The 18,371-nt window shown below is 44.6% G+C and overlaps 2 protein-coding genes across 7 annotated transcripts in view; both read left to right on the forward strand.

The window, feature by feature from the left end:
* Positions 1 to 585: 585 nt before the first annotated feature.
* On the forward strand, positions 586 to 6,063 carry LOC133514142 (charged multivesicular body protein 6-like). Its single transcript, XM_061845537.1, has 7 exons — positions 586 to 837; positions 1,389 to 1,498; positions 2,328 to 2,415; positions 2,736 to 2,822; positions 3,673 to 3,738; positions 4,123 to 4,203; positions 5,858 to 6,063. The coding sequence occupies exons 1-7, from the start codon at positions 772 to 774 to the stop codon at positions 5,978 to 5,980; spliced, it is 621 nt and encodes a 206-aa protein (XP_061701521.1). The 5' UTR covers positions 586 to 771; the 3' UTR covers positions 5,981 to 6,063.
* A 627-nt stretch (positions 6,064 to 6,690) lies between these two features.
* The window catches only part of baiap2a (BAR/IMD domain containing adaptor protein 2a), a 58,746-nt gene continuing 47,065 nt past the window's right edge, over positions 6,691 to 18,371 (forward strand). For 4 of the 6 annotated variants that reach the window (XM_061845533.1, XM_061845534.1, XM_061845532.1 and 1 more), the window contains exon 1: positions 6,694 to 6,970. In XM_061845533.1, the coding sequence (XP_061701517.1) occupies positions 6,899 to 6,970 (72 nt within the window). In that variant the 5' untranslated portion in view covers positions 6,694 to 6,898. Of the gene's footprint in view, positions 6,971 to 18,371 lie in introns of all 6 variants that reach the window. The other 2 variants (XM_061845531.1, XM_061845536.1) reach the window with 2 other exon arrangements.

Genomic DNA, 18,371 nt, shown 5'->3' on the forward strand with positions numbered 1-18,371 from the left:
TTTATCAACCTCATAATTCCCAAAGTCTGCAAAAGCTTTGGTTGATTTTTTTTCCATTTTCTGCCCCACACGATTAAAACAAATAATAAAGCACATCTCATTCATCTGACTATCATTATTTGAAAACTTAGTTATGGCTACTGCACCCATCTTGGACCTTAGAGTGTAAAGTAATATTTTAAAAATGTCACTTTTACCTTTCTCATCCGTTGCCAGGCATCCATCTCAAAGTTGCCAATTGCCTTAAAAAATGGAAATTAAATGAAATAAAACGTAAATTTTCCAAGACGCTCATCCTCACAAGGGTCAATAATGAAAAACAGGAAGTACAACGGTAAGTGAGGGTGTCTTCTTTTGCCGGGCATCTTTCATTATGTCGAAATGATTTAAGTTATTGTTGCTGTCCAAGGTCCTGTTTGTTTGACTTCATTAATCATCCTAAGATTTTTGAAAAACTGTTTTAGAAGTGATCCAATTCAAAACATTTCATAGTTCTCATCTTACAATTATGTGTGTAATAAATATGGTGGCTGTAACGAGTACTGTAATATTTTTGTAATCCACATTACAATGTTCGCATCGAGGCCCTCGTGGGCTTCGTCGCTTGCCGTAGCAGGCAAAGCACCCATCCAGTTGACAGTTAGCTAGCTAGCTAGCCAGCTAGCCACCTAGCCGGGCGAAGACCGCGATTTTATCATGACCCGACACCTCCAAACGAGTCACATTTTGTTCGCCGAGGAGAGACCAATGTGGCCGCGATGTGTCTAAAGCATGGGAAACGTGTTTGGGGGAAAGAGTCGACCCTCGCGCGTGACGGAACAAGACAAAGCCGTCCTGGTGAGCTCGGAGCGGGCGGAAAGCCGATTAGCACACAACGATCTCGTTAGCATCAGCAGCATTTAGCACCGGCAAGATAACAATTAGCATCATTAAGACAATCGAATATTTAGTTTTGTCCTGTACTCGTTGATAAAAGCATAACGTGCAAGTATGTGTGTGGAATGAAATCGTGAATCACATTCAAGTAGTGTAGAACTGTACCAAATACTGTACATACTGTAAAGTGGATATGAAAAGTCTACACACCCCTCTGCAAATGCTAGGTACACGCTCATATAATTGGAGATATATTCAGAATCAAACAATTGCGTTCAACACAAATCTGCTATCGTTTGAAGTGCCTTAGATGTACCCGAAATAAAGTTCAGCTGTTCTGCAGTTTTACAGTCACGTCTCAGAGTACATTCCACTGAAATTGTCAATTTTTTCAATCAATTGTTTTAAAATATCAACCCCCCCCCCCCCCAAAAAAAAAAGACATTTAAACAAGGGTGTGTGGACTTTTTATATCCAGTGCGGTTGCAGTTTGTTGGTTTTCCCCTTGGTAGCAATTGAAGCAGCAGAGAGATAAACTGAAGCAGTACCAAAAGAGGATCACCAACCAGCTGGACAAAGAGAGACTGCTGGCCAAGCAGCTGCTGAAGGATGGCAGAAAAGAGTAAATATCAATTATTAACATTGATTTATTGATTGATTATCCCCCCGCCCCCCTCTTATTTTATAGGTTATTCTTGTTGAATTTTTCTTGGACTACAATGTCTCTATTCTCGAACATTAATCCTCAAATGACGTGTTTTTTATTATATTTTGCAACTCGGTTCATCTGATAATTCTTCTCATTAAGTTTGTAACATTTCACTTTTTTATCCCCAAACACTTCATATAACATGAATTTTCATGTCATATTTTTTCAATTAAAATTCTGATTTGCTTGTAATACAACTTTGACTTCTTTTGATGTTATATTAATACATATTTTGTCTTCCCTTTTGGCCCTCATGCAGCTGCTCCATACCGCAGCTGTGGCATATTTTATAGACTGTACAATTTGTTGACATATATATTCAGTCACTGTGATTTGTTGGCCGCGTATGCGCCCATAAAATTTGTTACAAATAGAAATACGTAGATATTGAAAGACGTCACTTATTTTGTGTAGTCATGCCAATGTTCTTCTCCCCGGGCTGCGCAATTGCGCAAATGTTGCACACCCTCAGCCCACATGAAAACCGATCCAGCGCACCGATCGACAGCTTGACGTCTTTTTTTAAACACGGAAGCACGCGGTCGAGCTGCCGCTCAGCCTGCTTCTACTTCCTAGTTTACCTGACACCGCCCCCCTCCGCTCTTAAAGGGGAACACTCATAATTACAAAACAGAACACACACCCGTAACTTTATATCTGCGGGCATGACAGACAACACCCGTACATTTTTCCAATGTGAGTGACTGATGTTTTGTCCCCCCCCACCCCTTTCCCCCTCCAGAAAGGCCCTCCTGCTCCTGAAGAAGAAGCGCTATCAGGATCAGCTGCTCGACAAGACTGAAAATCAGATCGCAAACCTTGAGCGAATGGTACGACTTCCGATGGAAATGCAAGATTTCCACATTTCAAGCAACTAATAAGTTTTTTTCTCATAAACGTCCAACTTGTAATGACAATAAATGGCTTAAAAGCAGCACACTCGGTGTCTTTTTGTTTTTTTTGTTGTTTTTTTTTGGAGAATTGTCCAGTATCTGCTAATCTGCCGCGCCATCTGCTCGTAAGAAAAGAGCAAATTGTCCAAACCCGTAAGACGCGTCAGTCCAAAGCGGAGGTCCCACTGCCAAAGATGAAAGACAACTGAAACGTTTCACGCATTTCTCAGTTTGATAAACGTTGTTTTTGTCGGCAGGTCCAAGACATCGAGTTCATGCAAATTGAGATGAAAGTCGTCGAGGGGCTGAAAGCGGGCAACGACTGTCTGAAGCGGATGCACCAGGTCCGGTCGGGTCCGCCGCTCTCTCCCTCGGAAAATGGCGCCTACCTCCTCTCATTTCTTGATTATTCATAATGAGTGCGAAGCTTCATTTTCTTAATCCTTCTGAGCTGCACGCGCGTTACTTGCATACACAAAACTCACATGCACGCCTTCGCCCTTGTAGAAATTGCAGCTCACCAAAAATATATGCAGGAAATTTGTTTGCATGACTTAAAAAATAAAATCATTTTTAAAAAAATTAATTAATATTAAAAATAATCAATAAAATTAAAAACTAATCTACCCTTTTTGGATGCGTTTTCAGACATCCTCATTATATTACCACTTTCTCCGGGTAATTTGACAACTTTTCTGACATAACGACTTTTGCCGCATAATACTTTTTCAGTCAAAATTAAATCGCTTGGCCAGAATTCATTTTTTTTTTCAATTATGACGTTGCACATTTTTTCTGTAATATAACGACTTAACTTTCACCAAACGAGACTTTTTCTGGTGACATTTCATCTTTTTTTTCTCAAAATATGACTTCATTTTTGTTGCGTTACATTCGGACTTTTCAAATAATATCTTTTCTGATTTTTTTTTAAGGTATTTCTTTTTCTGGACTTTTTTTTTTTTACAATCATATGAATTTTGTTTTCATGTAATATCGTATCAGTTAAAATTTCTCTTGCTTTTCCCATCAGAGGTCGCTACAGCGAGTCGCTCACTTATAATAATACAACTTACTTCTTAAAACTTTGTTATAGAATAACGGGATGCAAAAAAAAAAAAAAAAAAAGCAACTTTTTATTGTAAAAGTCAAGACTTTCATTGATTTGTATTGCACTGATGTTGTTTGTGGCAGATGATGTCAATCGAAGATGTGGAGCGGATCCTTGACGAGACCCTCGAATCGATTGAGTACCAAAAGGTGACATTTTTTTTTTTCTCTAATTATTATTATTTTTTTGCGACCTCTGCTCAAATTGACGCCGTCCCCCCCACAATGAATTGTCGGCTGCGTTGTCCTTGCCCATAAAAAAAACTGCTCTCATCAAATTGAAAGGAAAAGATTGTCCTTGACCTAACAGCTGAACAGGAACAATAAAAAAAATTAATAATAATTTTTTTAAGTTGACGGCATTTGCTGTCTGATGGCGTTGACGTGTTTGCCACAACGTGCAGCAGCTGCAAAGCTGAACTTTATGGCAACAATTTTCCATGATGGGCAGTGAATTCTCATGTATGATTTTTTTTTTTTTTTTTTAAATAAAATGGATGGATGATATTATTATTTATCATATTTTGGGCACAGGAAATCGATGAAATGTTGGCCGGAGCGCTGACGCAGGAGGACGAGGACGCCGTTTTGGCTGAGCTGGAACTCATAACTCAGGTACTACATTTTTTTCCTCTTAATATTATGAATTGATTTTAGGAACATTGAGGATTTTTTTTTTTATTGCAGTACTTTGACTTTATTCTTGTCAACTTATAATTATTGTTCCTCATAATATGACATCTTTAAATCTTGTAAGATCATGACTTTAATCTGGCAATATTACAAAATTATTCCATTTTATTCTGTTAACATTGTTTTCTTTTCGTGAACCTAAAAATATTTTAATATTACAACTTAATAATAGTTTTGAAGTTGATCTTGATATGGTGACTATCATCCTTGGACTTTTTTTTAAAAAAAAAAGCTTTTTCTCGTAATAGTACACTTTCATTCAGGAATAATTGCCATTTTTTTTGTTGTACTGTTGACTTTATTCTCGGAATTTTTTAATATTTATTTAATATTTCCTCATTTTATTTAATCTTAATTCTCATAAAATCCTGATGTTTTTCTTACATTATTTCAACTTCATTCTCAAAAGTTTATCACTTTTGTCTTGCACTCTTACCACTACATTCTTCCTGAATTCTGTGTTGTGTTTCTAATTTGAGATTGTTTCTGTAATCTTACTATTTTGGGGAGCCCTGCAAAAATCCACAAATAATAGACACCCGTACAAAAGGGTAATTTTATATATATATATATATATTATCAATTGAGTACCAAAAGGTGAAATTTTTTTTTTTTCTTTTTGCGACCTCTGCTAAAATTGACAGCGTCCCCCAATTAAGTGTCGGCAACATATATATATATATATATATAAACTAATTTTTATTGATATATTTATTGATTATTTAATTTATTCTTTTTAGTTTTTTATATATATATAAAAGTTTCTTTCGGCTTGTCCCTTTCGGGGTCGCCACAGCGTGTCATCTCAGATGAACGCACATATTTGTTTGGCACAATTTTTACACCGGATGCCCTTCCTGACGCAACCCTTCTCGGGGAGCGGAGGCCCCAGTGGGGTACGAACCCACAACCCCTGGTTTACCAAACCAGTGCTCTAACCACTGATGTGTGTATATGTATGTGTAGATGCCACAAGGTGGCAGCAAATAACTTCATAAAATGGAGGGGATCATAAAGCGCCAACGCCATCTAGCTAACATGCATTCAATCGGGAATCTGTCACATTTAGAAATATATATTAAATGGTTGAATTATTCAAATTATTCATATTCAGTAGCTGAATTATTCAAAGAACCTTCTTCACACGAGGCTCCTCACTCGTATTTGCTCGCAGATGAGCCTAAATTACTTGCTAGCACAACCTGACAACTGCAAGACATCACACGCAAGCAAATATGTGCCCAAGCCCTTTACAAAAACCGTAGTAGAGGTTTAAACTCACATTTTAGCATTTACACATGCTAATAACTGTACACGATACATATAGAGTGCCCGAACGCTCTCGCAGCAGGATTTGGGAGCGTGTGGAAGGAAGTGTGCGTCAGAGCGAGTCAAACAGAAAACGTGCGTCATTGTAGAAATAACAGTGTTCTCGTGCCATCCAAGCGCGGCTCGACAACGTGCCATTATCCCGTCTCCTCTCGACACGCGCTACAACTTTAAGGACTCGTGCCGCCGGAGCTCATTTGCAAATTTAGACATACATGGGATTATATTTATATTTGTCTTGAAACAGGGAGAAGATTTCGCACTACCAAAGGTTCCAACAGAAGCGCTACCAGACGTCCCAGAAGAAGCCAGCGCAGAACCTGACCGAAGACGGGACAAGAACCTGGACCGGGAGATGCTGCCAGCTTAACATTTTCACGTCAATAGTTCCATATTTTATCACACGGCTCTCTCGCTTCTACGCTCTTTGATCAATAAAACATTTCATTCTTACTTGTGTGTGAGAGAGCGAAAGAAAGAACTTGATCGACCACAAGGTGGCGCTCTTTGCAAACCCCCACACCAACACATACATATACAAACAGGCCTTTTTGGGCCTTTGTAGCATTATTGACTAACTACCAGGGAGATTTCTCGGTTTGCTAAAAATATGTATGTACAAGTCGAGTCTATAGTTACACACCGACAAAAATAAAGTACAGTGACACCTGTGGTGTGACGTGTAATAACATCACTGCAAGTTTTACGAACACGAGCCATTCCCGAGACACAATAACAACAACAACAATTGATAAATCGAGCTGCAATCGTGACAGCATGCGAGGAAGATGAAGGAAGGAAGATAAAAAGAAAAAAAAAAAACGTGTGGGCGGCCTGCAAAGTGGAGGAGGATGCCGCGTTCGCGGACCGTGGGAACTAAAACCTCCGCGTTCTATCGCGCACTTGGGTGCGTTCGTGATGAACATCGTGACATTCGTGGAGGAAAACGACGTTTTGTTATCAAACCTGAGGGATAAAAACCAACAAACAAAAAAAACATGGTTTGACTTCTTTTGTCTGATGTTTAACGTTGCACGTGAAAAGTGAGAAAACCGAGGTTCCGTGAAGGCAGCGGCTGGCTTGTCAGCTGTCCGTTGAGAAGGAAGGTGAGTTCAGTTGCAGTCGGATTTCGGGGCTGCGACATCGTCTCTCGGCCCCACTGCTCCCATTTTTCATCGCTCAGCGTGTCTCTTCCCCACACTGGGTTTTTTTTTTTTTGTTTTTTTTGGGTTTCTTTTGGCTTCTTTATTTTTTCCACGCGGATACACGTTCGGAGGAAAGATCTTTTATGGTCCTGGCCGAAGATTGCACGATGTCTCGCACAGACGAGGTTCACCGAGTGACGGAAAATGTCTACAAGGTAAGGTGCTGCTGATAAAGTTTGGCCGCCGGTGACACGCGTGAGTTTGACTGCGCCCCCCCCCCCCCCTCAAATCACTCTCGAACGCCGTCTTGGCAGTTGCTTCAATGTTTAACTACCCTGCAATTGATTAATTACCACCAGCAACCGCGCGCGTCCACGCGGTCCGCGCACGATCCATTTGATAATGAAGGCCTACCCCCCCCCCCCCCCAATCCACTTAGCCTACTACCCACCCCCACCCCACCTGACCGGCAACAAAGTGCCAAGCTGAGCCCCACGCCACGCGTGTGCATTTCAGGGAAGCGCACACACACACACACACTCCTCACTTCGGAGCTCAGATTGGAGACATTCCAGGAGTTCGGGGGAAGGTTGGGCCTCTTTCTGTCGCAACAAGTAAACATTTCAAAATGCAAACCTGTTCTGCATACAAGGGAAGAAAAACAAAGTCTGTGGGAGCCTATCTTGCAATATGAAATCCAAAAAAAAAAAGAAGAGAGAAGTGCAGACAAAATGCACACAAAGTCATTTTTTTTGGGGTACCGAACGTGAGTTATCTGAAGATTTTTGGCGCAATGGAGCCACGTTTTGTTTTGTTCTGCAGTGGTGTCGACCTGCACTGCATCATAATGACTCTTGTTTTTGTAATAATTTTTTTTTTATTATTATTATTATTTCGATCGCTCAACCAGAGAACGAAACGCCGACAGGATACTTCTGGGTGGCAAAAAAGTCTGCGGTTCGCTGACCTCAACTGAAACGTCAGCAGGAAGTTGTTGCCCTCGGCTCTGCGCCGCCAGACGTAGCCTAAAATGTTGAGGCCAAAATGATGAACGCGGAGATCACCCGGGAACCAAAACTCCATTTTCACGTTTGCGGAAGACGCCATCTTCTGGCAGGTGTTACGTAAGATCTCCGGACGTGCCGTCTTTGAGTCGGTTGGCAAAAACAGAATGCTGACATCAGTTCTGTAGCGTTTCTTTCGCCTGCGAGATGAGTCCGAGGAGCTGAAAAGTCAACTCCTCAGTTCTTCTTCTTTTCCTTTCGGCTTGTCCAGTTAGCGCGTCATCTTTTTTCCCCATCTCGTGCAACTTCCTCTCTAACACCCGCAGTCCTCGTGTCCTCCCTCACAACGTCCACCAACCTTTTCTTTGGTCTTCCTCTCGCGCTTTTGCCCGGCAGCTCCGTCCTCAGACTCTCTCGCCTCTGGACGTGTCCGAACCATCGACGTCTGCTCTCTCTAACCTGGTCTCCGAAACGTCCAACTTCGGCTGTCCCTCCCTCTAACGAGCTCCTTTCTAATCCTATCCAAGCGAGAACCTCAACATCTTGGTTTCTGCCTCCTCCAGTTCTGCTTCCTGTCCATCATGGCCGGCCTCGCCACTGTTTTATAGACTTTGTCCTTCACCCTCGCCGAGACTCTTCTGTCTCATAGAACACCAGACACCTTCCGCCAACTGTTCCAACCCCGCTTGGACCCGTTTCTTCACTTCCTTACCACACTCACCATTGCGCTGTATTGTTGCCCCCGAATATTTGAAGTCATCCACCCTCGCCATCTCTTCTCACTGGAGTTTCACTCTTCCACCTCCGCCCCTCTCATTCACGCACATCTTTTCTGTTTTACTTTGGCTAATCTTCACTCCGCTCCTTTCTAATTGTTCCTTCGCCTGTTCCCTGCTTTCACTGCATATCACAATGTCACCCGCGACCATCGTGGTCCAAGGGGATTCCAAAGCCAGTCCCTCAGCGATCCTGTCAACTATTTCAGATTCCACTCGTTTTGATTGGGTTTTACTCGTCAATACGGAGCTGCGGTGTGCCGATCGCGCGCACGTAAGTTGCGACGACGACGCCCAAGCGCTAATATCGCGCGGCTCTAATTGAGAGTCATTATTCGAACGGCTGTTCCGCTCCGGATATTAATAAGTTGCGAGGAGTCGCCGAGGCCAAAGTAGACGAGCGGGGCTCCCGGCTGTCCTTCGGGAAGCAGACGCGTTTGAGAAAAGAGGTCAGATGAGCCGAGAATGACGGGGGAAATCGAGCGGCTATTTCTGGGCTCGGTTGATGGAACGGCCCGAGGCGAAAGCCCTCCGCCTGTCCGAGGCCTTTCTTCGTCCGCCCGTTGTCAGAGTCCAGAGGCTGAAAATCGGAGGAGGATGTTCGCAGGCGATGCGTTTAAAGCCCGTCCTGCGGGGGGGGGAAGGCGGCCCCCGCCGGGGCCTTTGACAGCTGCAGCGACGTGGGAGCTGACCCGGCGCCGTCAACCGCTAACTCCGTGATGCCTTGCTGCTAGAGAGGGATTTTTTTTTTTGTGTGTGTGCGCTTTAACATTTGGCAGGCAACCAACGGTGTACTACTTTTGTGTTTTTAGCCTCATCGATGGACTCGGTTATCATCTCGGTTTTTTTTTTTTTATGTCCAAGCCAACAATGAAGTCAAAGTTGGACTTCAGAATATTGAAGGAGATTCTCCAATCGGCTTCAAAAAGACGTCAGCAGCGCTTATCGATAATTGATTGCATTCGTCGGGCTTTGTTGGCTGATGCGTTCGAGTGCTCGTAGACAAAGACTGTTTATTAAAATGACTCGACCTGTGCTTCGTGTTTTTCGAGTTGTCTGTGTAAACAATGATTTCTCAGGCCGTGCACAAGGCTGCCTTTATTGTTGTTGTTCTTTGGACGAGTGAGTCACGGTTTATGGCGGCCTTAACGGTGCCTGACCAAAAAAAAAAAAAAAAAAAGACCCAAAACACATTCGCTAGCGCCACCGGTGAATTTGGGGCGACGGGGGTTGAGTACTGGACACCCGTTTCAAATGTGCAGTGGGAAAATAGCCAGTGCGGGGGGGGGAGTGTTTTACTACCGGCGGCACGGTGGAGCAGCTGGCCTCACAGTTCTGAGGACCAGGGTTCGATCCCAGCCCCGCCTGCGTGGAGTTTCCATGTTCTCCTCGTGCCTCCGGTTTCCTCCCACATTCCAAAAATATGCAGCATTAATTTGAAACTCTAAATTGCCCGTAGTGATTGTGAGTGTGGCCGTTAGTCTCGATGTGGCCTGCGACCAGTTCGGGGTGTGACGCGCCTCCTGCCCGTTGACAGCTGGGATAGGCTCCAGCACTCCCCGTGAACCTCGTGAGGATAAGCTAAAGATAAGATAAGATAAAAATGATTACATTCGGGCATCATCAGTTCGTTGATTTAAGGATTCTGGCTCGTGTGTGGGATTGAACTTTGAAACAAGATTTTGAACCCAGAGCCTGTCACTGGATGCTGCTCTGCCCTTGAGCAAACGTAATGTGGACAATGGATACTGGATTTGAGTACTCTTAAGGCAGCAGGATGGACAACTGACCTTCACAACATTCAGAGAAATACTCAAGAAATATGCAAGAACTCCCCGTAACCCTCGTGTGGATAAGCAGCAAAGAAAATGGATGGATGGATTCCTCTAAGATGAAGATATATCATCCAACCATCTTAGCGAATGTGTTTTGGGTTCTTCGAGGAGTCTCAGCTAGCAAATATTTTTCGAACCCTTTCAATTGAACATTCTCTGACCGTGTGTCACGTATACCTGGTGTATGAATTTTTTTTTTTCTTTTTTTATAAATTACACTACAATATGACATCAACGTGAAACAAGAATAAGAAAACAAATCCTGGAAAGGATGCGCGGTGCCCACTGAGCGCTCGCCGGTCCGATCGGTTCTCCTCGGAACTTCTCGCACTCGAAATATTTAAAGGAATGTACTGCGCTGTGTGACGCGTTTTTTTTTTTTTTATTTTTAAACTTCACTTTTATGTTTTCCTATTCAAAAATTACAGTACATTGCTATTATTCTGTACTAAGAATGCGATAAAAATGGCTTTTTCGTTCTTTTCATTGGGGGAAATTGTGCAGGGAAACGGGTGATAAGTCACGTGTATGATCACGTAAAGAACATATTAGTGAACGTTTTCATGCGGTGCTGTGCGGTGGCACTTTTTCCGAATGATGTTATGAAATATGTCAGACGGCTGAAGGCAGTCATTGATGGAAAAGCCTCGGTGACCCAAGAAAAATGAAATCACACGTATGGAGGGAGGCGGGGCGGGTGGGGTGACCACTTAGACGTACGCGCAGAGTGAAAATAGAAACGCTTAGCAGTGGTTCCCCAAACCAAAACCAAATCCGAGGCCGTTTCAAAAATAGCCGCGTTCGTGCGGACTCGGCCACCAGACTTCGCGTGTGCGCCTTTCCCGCCAGCTGGCTTCGGGTTTTGGCGTCTAGAAGGAGCGCAAGCCTCTTAACGGGCCCGCGGATGAAGTCTGAGCGCTTGACCTGAACGGATTAGCCGTGCCCGACCCGGAGAAGAATAGGATGGCGCGGCCTCTGCTCGTGATTCACGTCGCGCAGGTATTCAAACACACCCAGGCAGGGTAAGCCAATATCGAGGCGTGTCTCCCGCCTCCGGCGGCCCCCGGCAAGACGACGCTGCTTTTTTTTTTTTTTTTTTTTTTTTCACCTCGCAGCCGCTCCCATTGTCAACACAGCCCGCAACGCCAGTTGTGTTACGAAAGACAACGCGTACGTGGAACGAGGAGCGACCGCCGTCTCCGTTCATCCTGAATTAAACGTGCCCTCGAACGCAGCGGTGCTCAACGCGTCGAGCGCGAGGCAGCCTTGCTCGATCGCACGACGCCGTGCCAAAAACAAACAAAGACGTCGGCCAATGTTCCCTCTAAACTGCGCGCGTGCCCGATTGTGCGCCGCTGATGCAGTTTCTTCGCAGATACTCTGCGTTGCGCACCAAGAAATAATAATCCAATAATGCAAATTGAACGTATAACATCCAGCTATTCAGTTTTGTGGCATTTTGCAATGTGATTCAATGAGTGAGGGATGACTGGTTGCTCCATCCAATGGCAAAATTCGCATACGTACTGTCAAAAATGAAAAAAAAGAAGCCACTGGTTTCTTTCAGGCAGCACACGGAACTTTCTCTGGCAACAACTGCTGCACTGTCACGCTTTTTTTTTTCCCCCTAGTTTACTTTACACCCCCCGCTATTAAGGACTTCCACTCATAATTGCAAATGTTACAGTACTTAGCCAGCTCATCAATCTGTTGTATAATGACGGCGTCCACCACCGCTGCTTTAGTTAGCAGCGCAGTCTGGGCAACGTAGAGCAGAGACGAGCTAGACGGTGAAACTGGACGAGAGTTTCTCTTTTCCGAGTGGGAAAGGTTTGGTCCGAAGCCAAAGAAGAAAGTGCAGGATGAGATGGTGTGTCATTTTCAAATTCCACCTCGGCACAGCCTGATCCAGGATGAAAGCACAGACAATGCAGTGCACAAAAAGTTCATTCTGTAAGCCGGCTGCTTGAAGTAGAAGTAGATCTTGGGGTAAAAAAAGTCTGGGCACCCCTGTTCTAAAGCGTTTTATTGTTCACGAGGTGCAATCGGAACCAAACGCTTCTCTTTCTTCTTTGCTCGGGTTACAGTGAGAAAAGCCTGGAAAATTGCCAGTAAATGGCCAGCCGTTGAGCTCGGGCATTTTGGGAAGTAATTCCAAACAGTGTTATGAAATTTTTGTTTGGAATTACAAGTTTTGTTCATTTCTCTCTGGCCGCTTGAATTTAGTTTATAAACCCGTGTTGCACGTTTCCTGCATCAAATCGGAAGACGATTAGCCTCGCGGTGGACTTTCGATCCGATTAGATGTTCCGTTTCGCCATCATCGTTTAATTAGCGGTGCTTTTCAAGTCCGCTGATGACTTCTCATTGTTGATTGTTGTGACAGAAATGATTATTGCCAGGACGCGTTAATTAGCTCGTTTTTAGCTGGCACCAGTAAGCTAGCCTGCATCTCGCCCATTCAACTGTTGAGCCAATGGCGTGTCCAGCTTTCATTACCGTGACAACTGGGGCGGACCCTCAGCTTCACAGTCTGGATCTCCCACTGATCTAAAAAAAAAAAAAAAAAAAGAAAGAACTGGATAGCGCATACACATCGAGCGCTATGTGGATTTGGTTGAAGCCAGTCGTCCGCCATCTTGGTACTCCCGAAACATCTGGAGGACATGGCTTACAGGTTAGAACATGGCGGGGGTTTTCCTCATAGTTTGGCATGTAGAATTAAAACTGGTCGTGTCAGCTTGACATTTTTTCAGTTCTGGTAACAATGAATGATTTTAATTCGGCTTGGTAAACCAAAAAAGGCAAAGTGCAAAGGAAAGACAGAACACCTCGACTAGCAAGAAACTTTGCATAATACCGAGGGCCCGATTTCCGTGACGTTAACTTTTCCCAAAATACGCTGTGAAGCACTATCATCATAACAGCAAAAAACTAAGCATGTTTTGTCATTAAAAACGTGAAATTTTAAGTCAGATATATTTTTGGAAATAATGGGAAAATACATGCTAAACGAATTGTTCATTTGTTGTCTCTCCGACGTCATTTTTCAGACAGAACATTTCAACTCGTTTCCTGGCATTTGAAAATCAAATTCAATTTGCAGAGTTCTGTATTATGAAATTCATCAAAAATTTCACTGAAAATGTGTTTCCCTGCTTATCCATTGATGAAGTTTGGGAAAATATTGACATCGCTTTTACGTGAAAAACCGTCGGCCTACAAAGGTGAAGCGGAGAGTGAACAGTGGACAACAACAACGGGAAACAAAACTTTAAGTGAATGAAGCTCATCAGAGAACAAAAACAAAACCCTTTACAAACAAACTTTAACTGTGTCAAATTCAATCTTTCTAACTTAGCTGTGGAATGTTTTCTCACAGCCACGAAACTGCCGATTAACGCGCAGGTCGGCGTGCTTGTTTTGGGAGGATCAAGATGGCGGATGGCGACTTCAGTTTTGCCGGCCAATGAGCTGTCGGTCTTTTTTTTTTTTTTTTTTTTTTTCGATCAATGGGCTCTCCCCAGCTTGCTTCTCGAGACCAAAGTGTGTGTTTGTTATTTATTTATTTATTTATTTATAAAGCAAGGCTAAAGACCACAATCGAAGCGTCGGAACTGCTGGAGGCAGCACTTCATCCGCTATACTGTGTCTATGTGGCCCATGGACCGTTGCCCAGTTGCGTAACCAACGAACAGAAGTACACAATGTTCACGTCTGCAGTGAGCAACATTTCCCCTGCACAGACTCGCTTATTTGTGGACAAAATCATCAAAAGTCCAATTCCGAACCCGAGCAGTAATCTGTGCCTTTGCTCGCGGGTTCCTCTGTCAGTTCAACGCCAGTCGGTGCGTCGCGATGTCGGTAGGAAGGAGGACTCTGCGGCTTCGCCGGCACATCATGTGGGAGACGGGAACAGGTGGTCTCTTAGCAACAAGGCGCCATTATACTTAAAGCGCGCCGTTGTGTCATAACAACGTGGCGAGCAGCTCGCGGTCAGTCAGCGGCTCCAGTGCCAAATACTCAAACGTTTTTTTTCTTTTTTTTTTTTTTTTTTTTTCTCCATTTTCGGTCGACTCTGGCCGCACTTGAAACGACCGCTGGAAGTCGGTGATGTCATTGTTTTTAAGGTTTGTTTTTTTGATTCTGTCGTCACGCCCTTTTTAAAGCCAGAACTCGGAAGGAAGGTCCGCTCAATAATTTCCAATAAATAGTTTAGTAACTTTAGGGAATTGCCATACGCGCAGTCAACGGCATCGCAATTAAAAGTTCTGATATGATGATGAAATTCCAGAAATCTGCAAGCTGGGTTGCTAGCTCATAACTCTTTTTTTTTTTTTTTTTTTTTTTTTCCCCCCCTCATATTGAGTGACTGAGATCAAAATCAAAGGCAGATCTCTAATCTTGATGAAATTAATCCTAGAAAATGGATTTGCCAAGACTACAGTTGCTTCAACGTCAAGATTGGTGGGGTGTGCACTTTTGCAACTGCGAGCAAGATTGAAATACAGCCTCACGGCACTCCCAGCCCCGCCCCCTCGTCTCCCCACCCTAAGACACGCCCCCAGCCCGCCACATGCCGAGGCTAATAATTTGCTAGCATGCGTGATTAATTTTGGAGAATTGTCAAGCGAGAAATGCCACCGCTTTGATGTTTTTATTGTTTTTTTTTTTTTTTTCATTTTTAAGAATGTGCAAATTTAATAGGGGGGATCGACTTCTCTAAGGACCCAAAATAAAAGCAGAAGTTTGACAATATTTTCTGCTAAGATGGTAGCATGCGGACAATTTCATGATAAAACCGTGCCGAAAAAATTCACGTATTACTTTTTGATGAATTGTTGAAATCATGTGACAGTTGTGTTGAATTGGCGTGACGGACTTTGGCCAAATTTCTCTTCCGTCAAGCCCGGCGACTCCGTTTGGGAGATTCCGGAGTCCTCGGCCGAGCCCGGTACCGTGACGGCGTCCGTCACTTCACTGAGCTCGCGCGGCGTCATCGGCGCGCTTAATGGGGTTGAAAATTTGCCGCGGCGGAGCATCTGCCTGCCCGGGGCAAGTCGGTGCCCGCCGCCGGTTGTCTTGAGGGCCACGAAAACGACCTCGACGCTCGGCCCGCTTCCGCTGCGGAGCGAGGAGGTCTGCCGCCCCCCCCTCCGCACGGCCGGGGGCGGACGCTTTACAGACGGTTCCTCGGCTTGTTCAAGGGCAGACGCCGCGCTCGTGTACACTCGCCGATTCGTCGTCACTACGCTTCTTTTTAGGAGATTGATGCCTTTTTTCCATCTAAACCCCCCCCCCCCCCCTTCGCTTCTTATAGACCGTGAGGGGGCGGATGAGAGGAGGCGTTGAACTAGAGCGAGGGAGGGTTGAGGGTGGACGGCGAAAACTCAACATCCTTGTTGAAACGCTCTGTAATTACTGTGGCGGAGGCCGAGGTTGTAATTTACGCGGCAGCGGACGGCGGCTTCGCATTGCTGCGGTTCGCCCGTGCTATATTTCGCCCGCTTCAGCCTCCGGCCCTCATCTCGCGCTCTGGTGTGGTCCTGAGCACCGTTGCCGCCAACTCCTGGCATCTTGGTGCTGTGTTGAAGTGAGTTGAGGAGCCCCATTTCCGTAAAAGTAGCTCTTTTCCACCATATCGTGGCGTCTTATTGCCAAGGAACTATAATTGAATTGAGTTATGTATCGCTAACTACGGATGGTGAAGTGAGTTCAAGAGCTCCACTTGGAGAAAAGTAGTACTTTCGGCGCCATCTTGTTGGCAAGCAACTACCGTAATTCCCGGCCTACAGAACGCACCTGGTTATAAGCCTCACCGATTACATTTGTAAAGGAAATACCATTTGGTACACACATACGCCGCATTGAAACACGAGATATTTACAGACGGTACAGAGAGTTTATTGCTAGCGCAGTGCTAACGCTAACAGGGCCGGTTAAAATAAAACTTGTCGGTAAATATCACGCCAGTAACACAGAAGCAACACGCTAGCACAGCAGTAACGCTTGCGCAGCGCTAACAGGGCTGGTAAAAATCACTTCCTCGGCACATATATTCCACCGGTCTCATTCTTACCTTTTCCGCTGGAATTCCCCTTTGCGGCCGTTAGGAAAAAATGCACAAATTGGCCGCATCACCGCATAAACCGCAGGGTTGAAAGCGTGTGAGGGGAAAAAAAAACGCCGCGGCTTGTAGGCCGGAAATTACGGTATTTCGAAGTGATTTGAGGAGCTCCACTTGGACAAAGGTAGTACTTTGCCGCCATCTTGCAGCATCTTAGTGCAGAGTGACTGAAGTGAGTTAAAAGAACTTCATCCGGACAAAAAGTAGTGCTTTGCGGTCATCTTGTGGGAAGATTTATGTTGAAGTGTGTTGAGGAGCTTCACAGACAGTCTAGATTTCTGGATGTGTCTAAAATATTATCTTGTGTGTTGTTTACACGTTAAGGTACTCACGCTCCATTACAGTGCTGTTTATCTCGTTTATGTACTCCATTTTCATTTGAAATGCATTTTAATATTTGGATTCTTGATGCTAAAAATTATACAAATCGAGAATTGTTCTGGTAAGACGATGCGAGCGATGACTGACAGACGATTGCTGTTTTTATCTTTGGAGTCATAAAATAAATGCTTGCAGTAACATGAGTTGCGTTTAAAGATCCCCGCGGATGCATTTGCGTGACATTCTGTTCGTTATTTTTCATAACCCCGGCACAATGCATCAATAATTCATGTAACTGCAACTTCTCGAGTAAAAAAGTGCCACGTTTTCTTCCACTTGTTTGTTTCCTCCCGCCTCCTTTTCGCCGTTGGTTTGTTTTTCCGCCCGGTCCGGAGCGAGCGAGCGAGCGAGCGCCGTCGAAGAACCAGCGCTGACAAATAAGTCTGGGTCTGGGTTGCCGTGGCAACCGGCGCCGAGCGGCCGGCCGGCCCCCCGCCCGAAGGCCGCGAGCGAGCGAGCGGGGGTGCCGTCGTTCACGCTGCCTCGACGACGACGACCGAGCAAACGGATGCAGAATTGATTTAACGTCCCCCGCCGTGACAAAAGTGGACGTCTTTCGAGGGGATTTGTCATGGAAAATCTCACGTTTGGATAGCAACGCTTTCATTTCGACCAAAGTTACTCACCCAACAACTTGTTTTATTTAAATTCTGCAGAAAGCGTTTTTTTTTTTTTTTTTTTTTTCTGGTTTAAATGGAATTGTTTACTTCCAGGAAGCAGGACTGAGCCAGGTCCTGTCCAAACAAAAGTCCCATTAACGTGTTGAGACTCAAGCAATTTGTTTGCACCGCCAAGCTCAATAGCGCGGCGTCGTACTCCAAACTCCTATAGGAAATCAATTGGGTGGTGGCGGGGCCGCTCATCAGTGATTTTCATTTTGGGGTTTTTTTTGCGTTCAGTCAACGGCTAAACGCGCGAGGGCGACCCTGGCTCCCCTTGCCCGCGTGCGAGGGCGTCGGACTGTTTTGAATCGCTCCGATGGCGATCTTAAGCTCCGCCCCCACAAGTTTCCAAAATGGCAATTGAGCGGAACATGTTTGAAGTCGATTCTCTGTCGCTTATTCCAGATAATATTGCGGTATGTTTTTTTTGCCAAATGCAAATGCAGACTTGTCCAAGAGAGTTCTACAGAGAAGTCTTAACTATTTCACGCAAGGATATGGACACGGAATTCAGATTTTGGACGGAGCGGGACGCAACGTCAGAGTTAGGGCGAAATGTCGGCGATCCATGCAAAAAAAAAAAAAAAAAAAAAAAAATTGTTTGACGGGTCACAAAATTCATATTGAAATCCAACAGGATAGAATTGTGGAATCGTACTGCGCATGTAAAGCAGGGTGCGTACTTTTTACTTGGAAAGATCACGAGTTATATGATTGTAGTCTTTACAAGTGAGTGGGTGTATTCGTTTGACTTGGCTCGTGATGGAACCCGGTGCTCTGTCTTAAAAGTCGGACGTGGCGCATTTATGTATCCCTAACCCGACAAAGTGA

Source organism: Syngnathoides biaculeatus, chromosome 16 (genome assembly GCF_019802595.1).
Source record: "Syngnathoides biaculeatus isolate LvHL_M chromosome 16, ASM1980259v1, whole genome shotgun sequence".
In the NCBI taxonomy this organism is placed as follows: domain Eukaryota; kingdom Metazoa; phylum Chordata; class Actinopteri; order Syngnathiformes; family Syngnathidae; genus Syngnathoides; species Syngnathoides biaculeatus.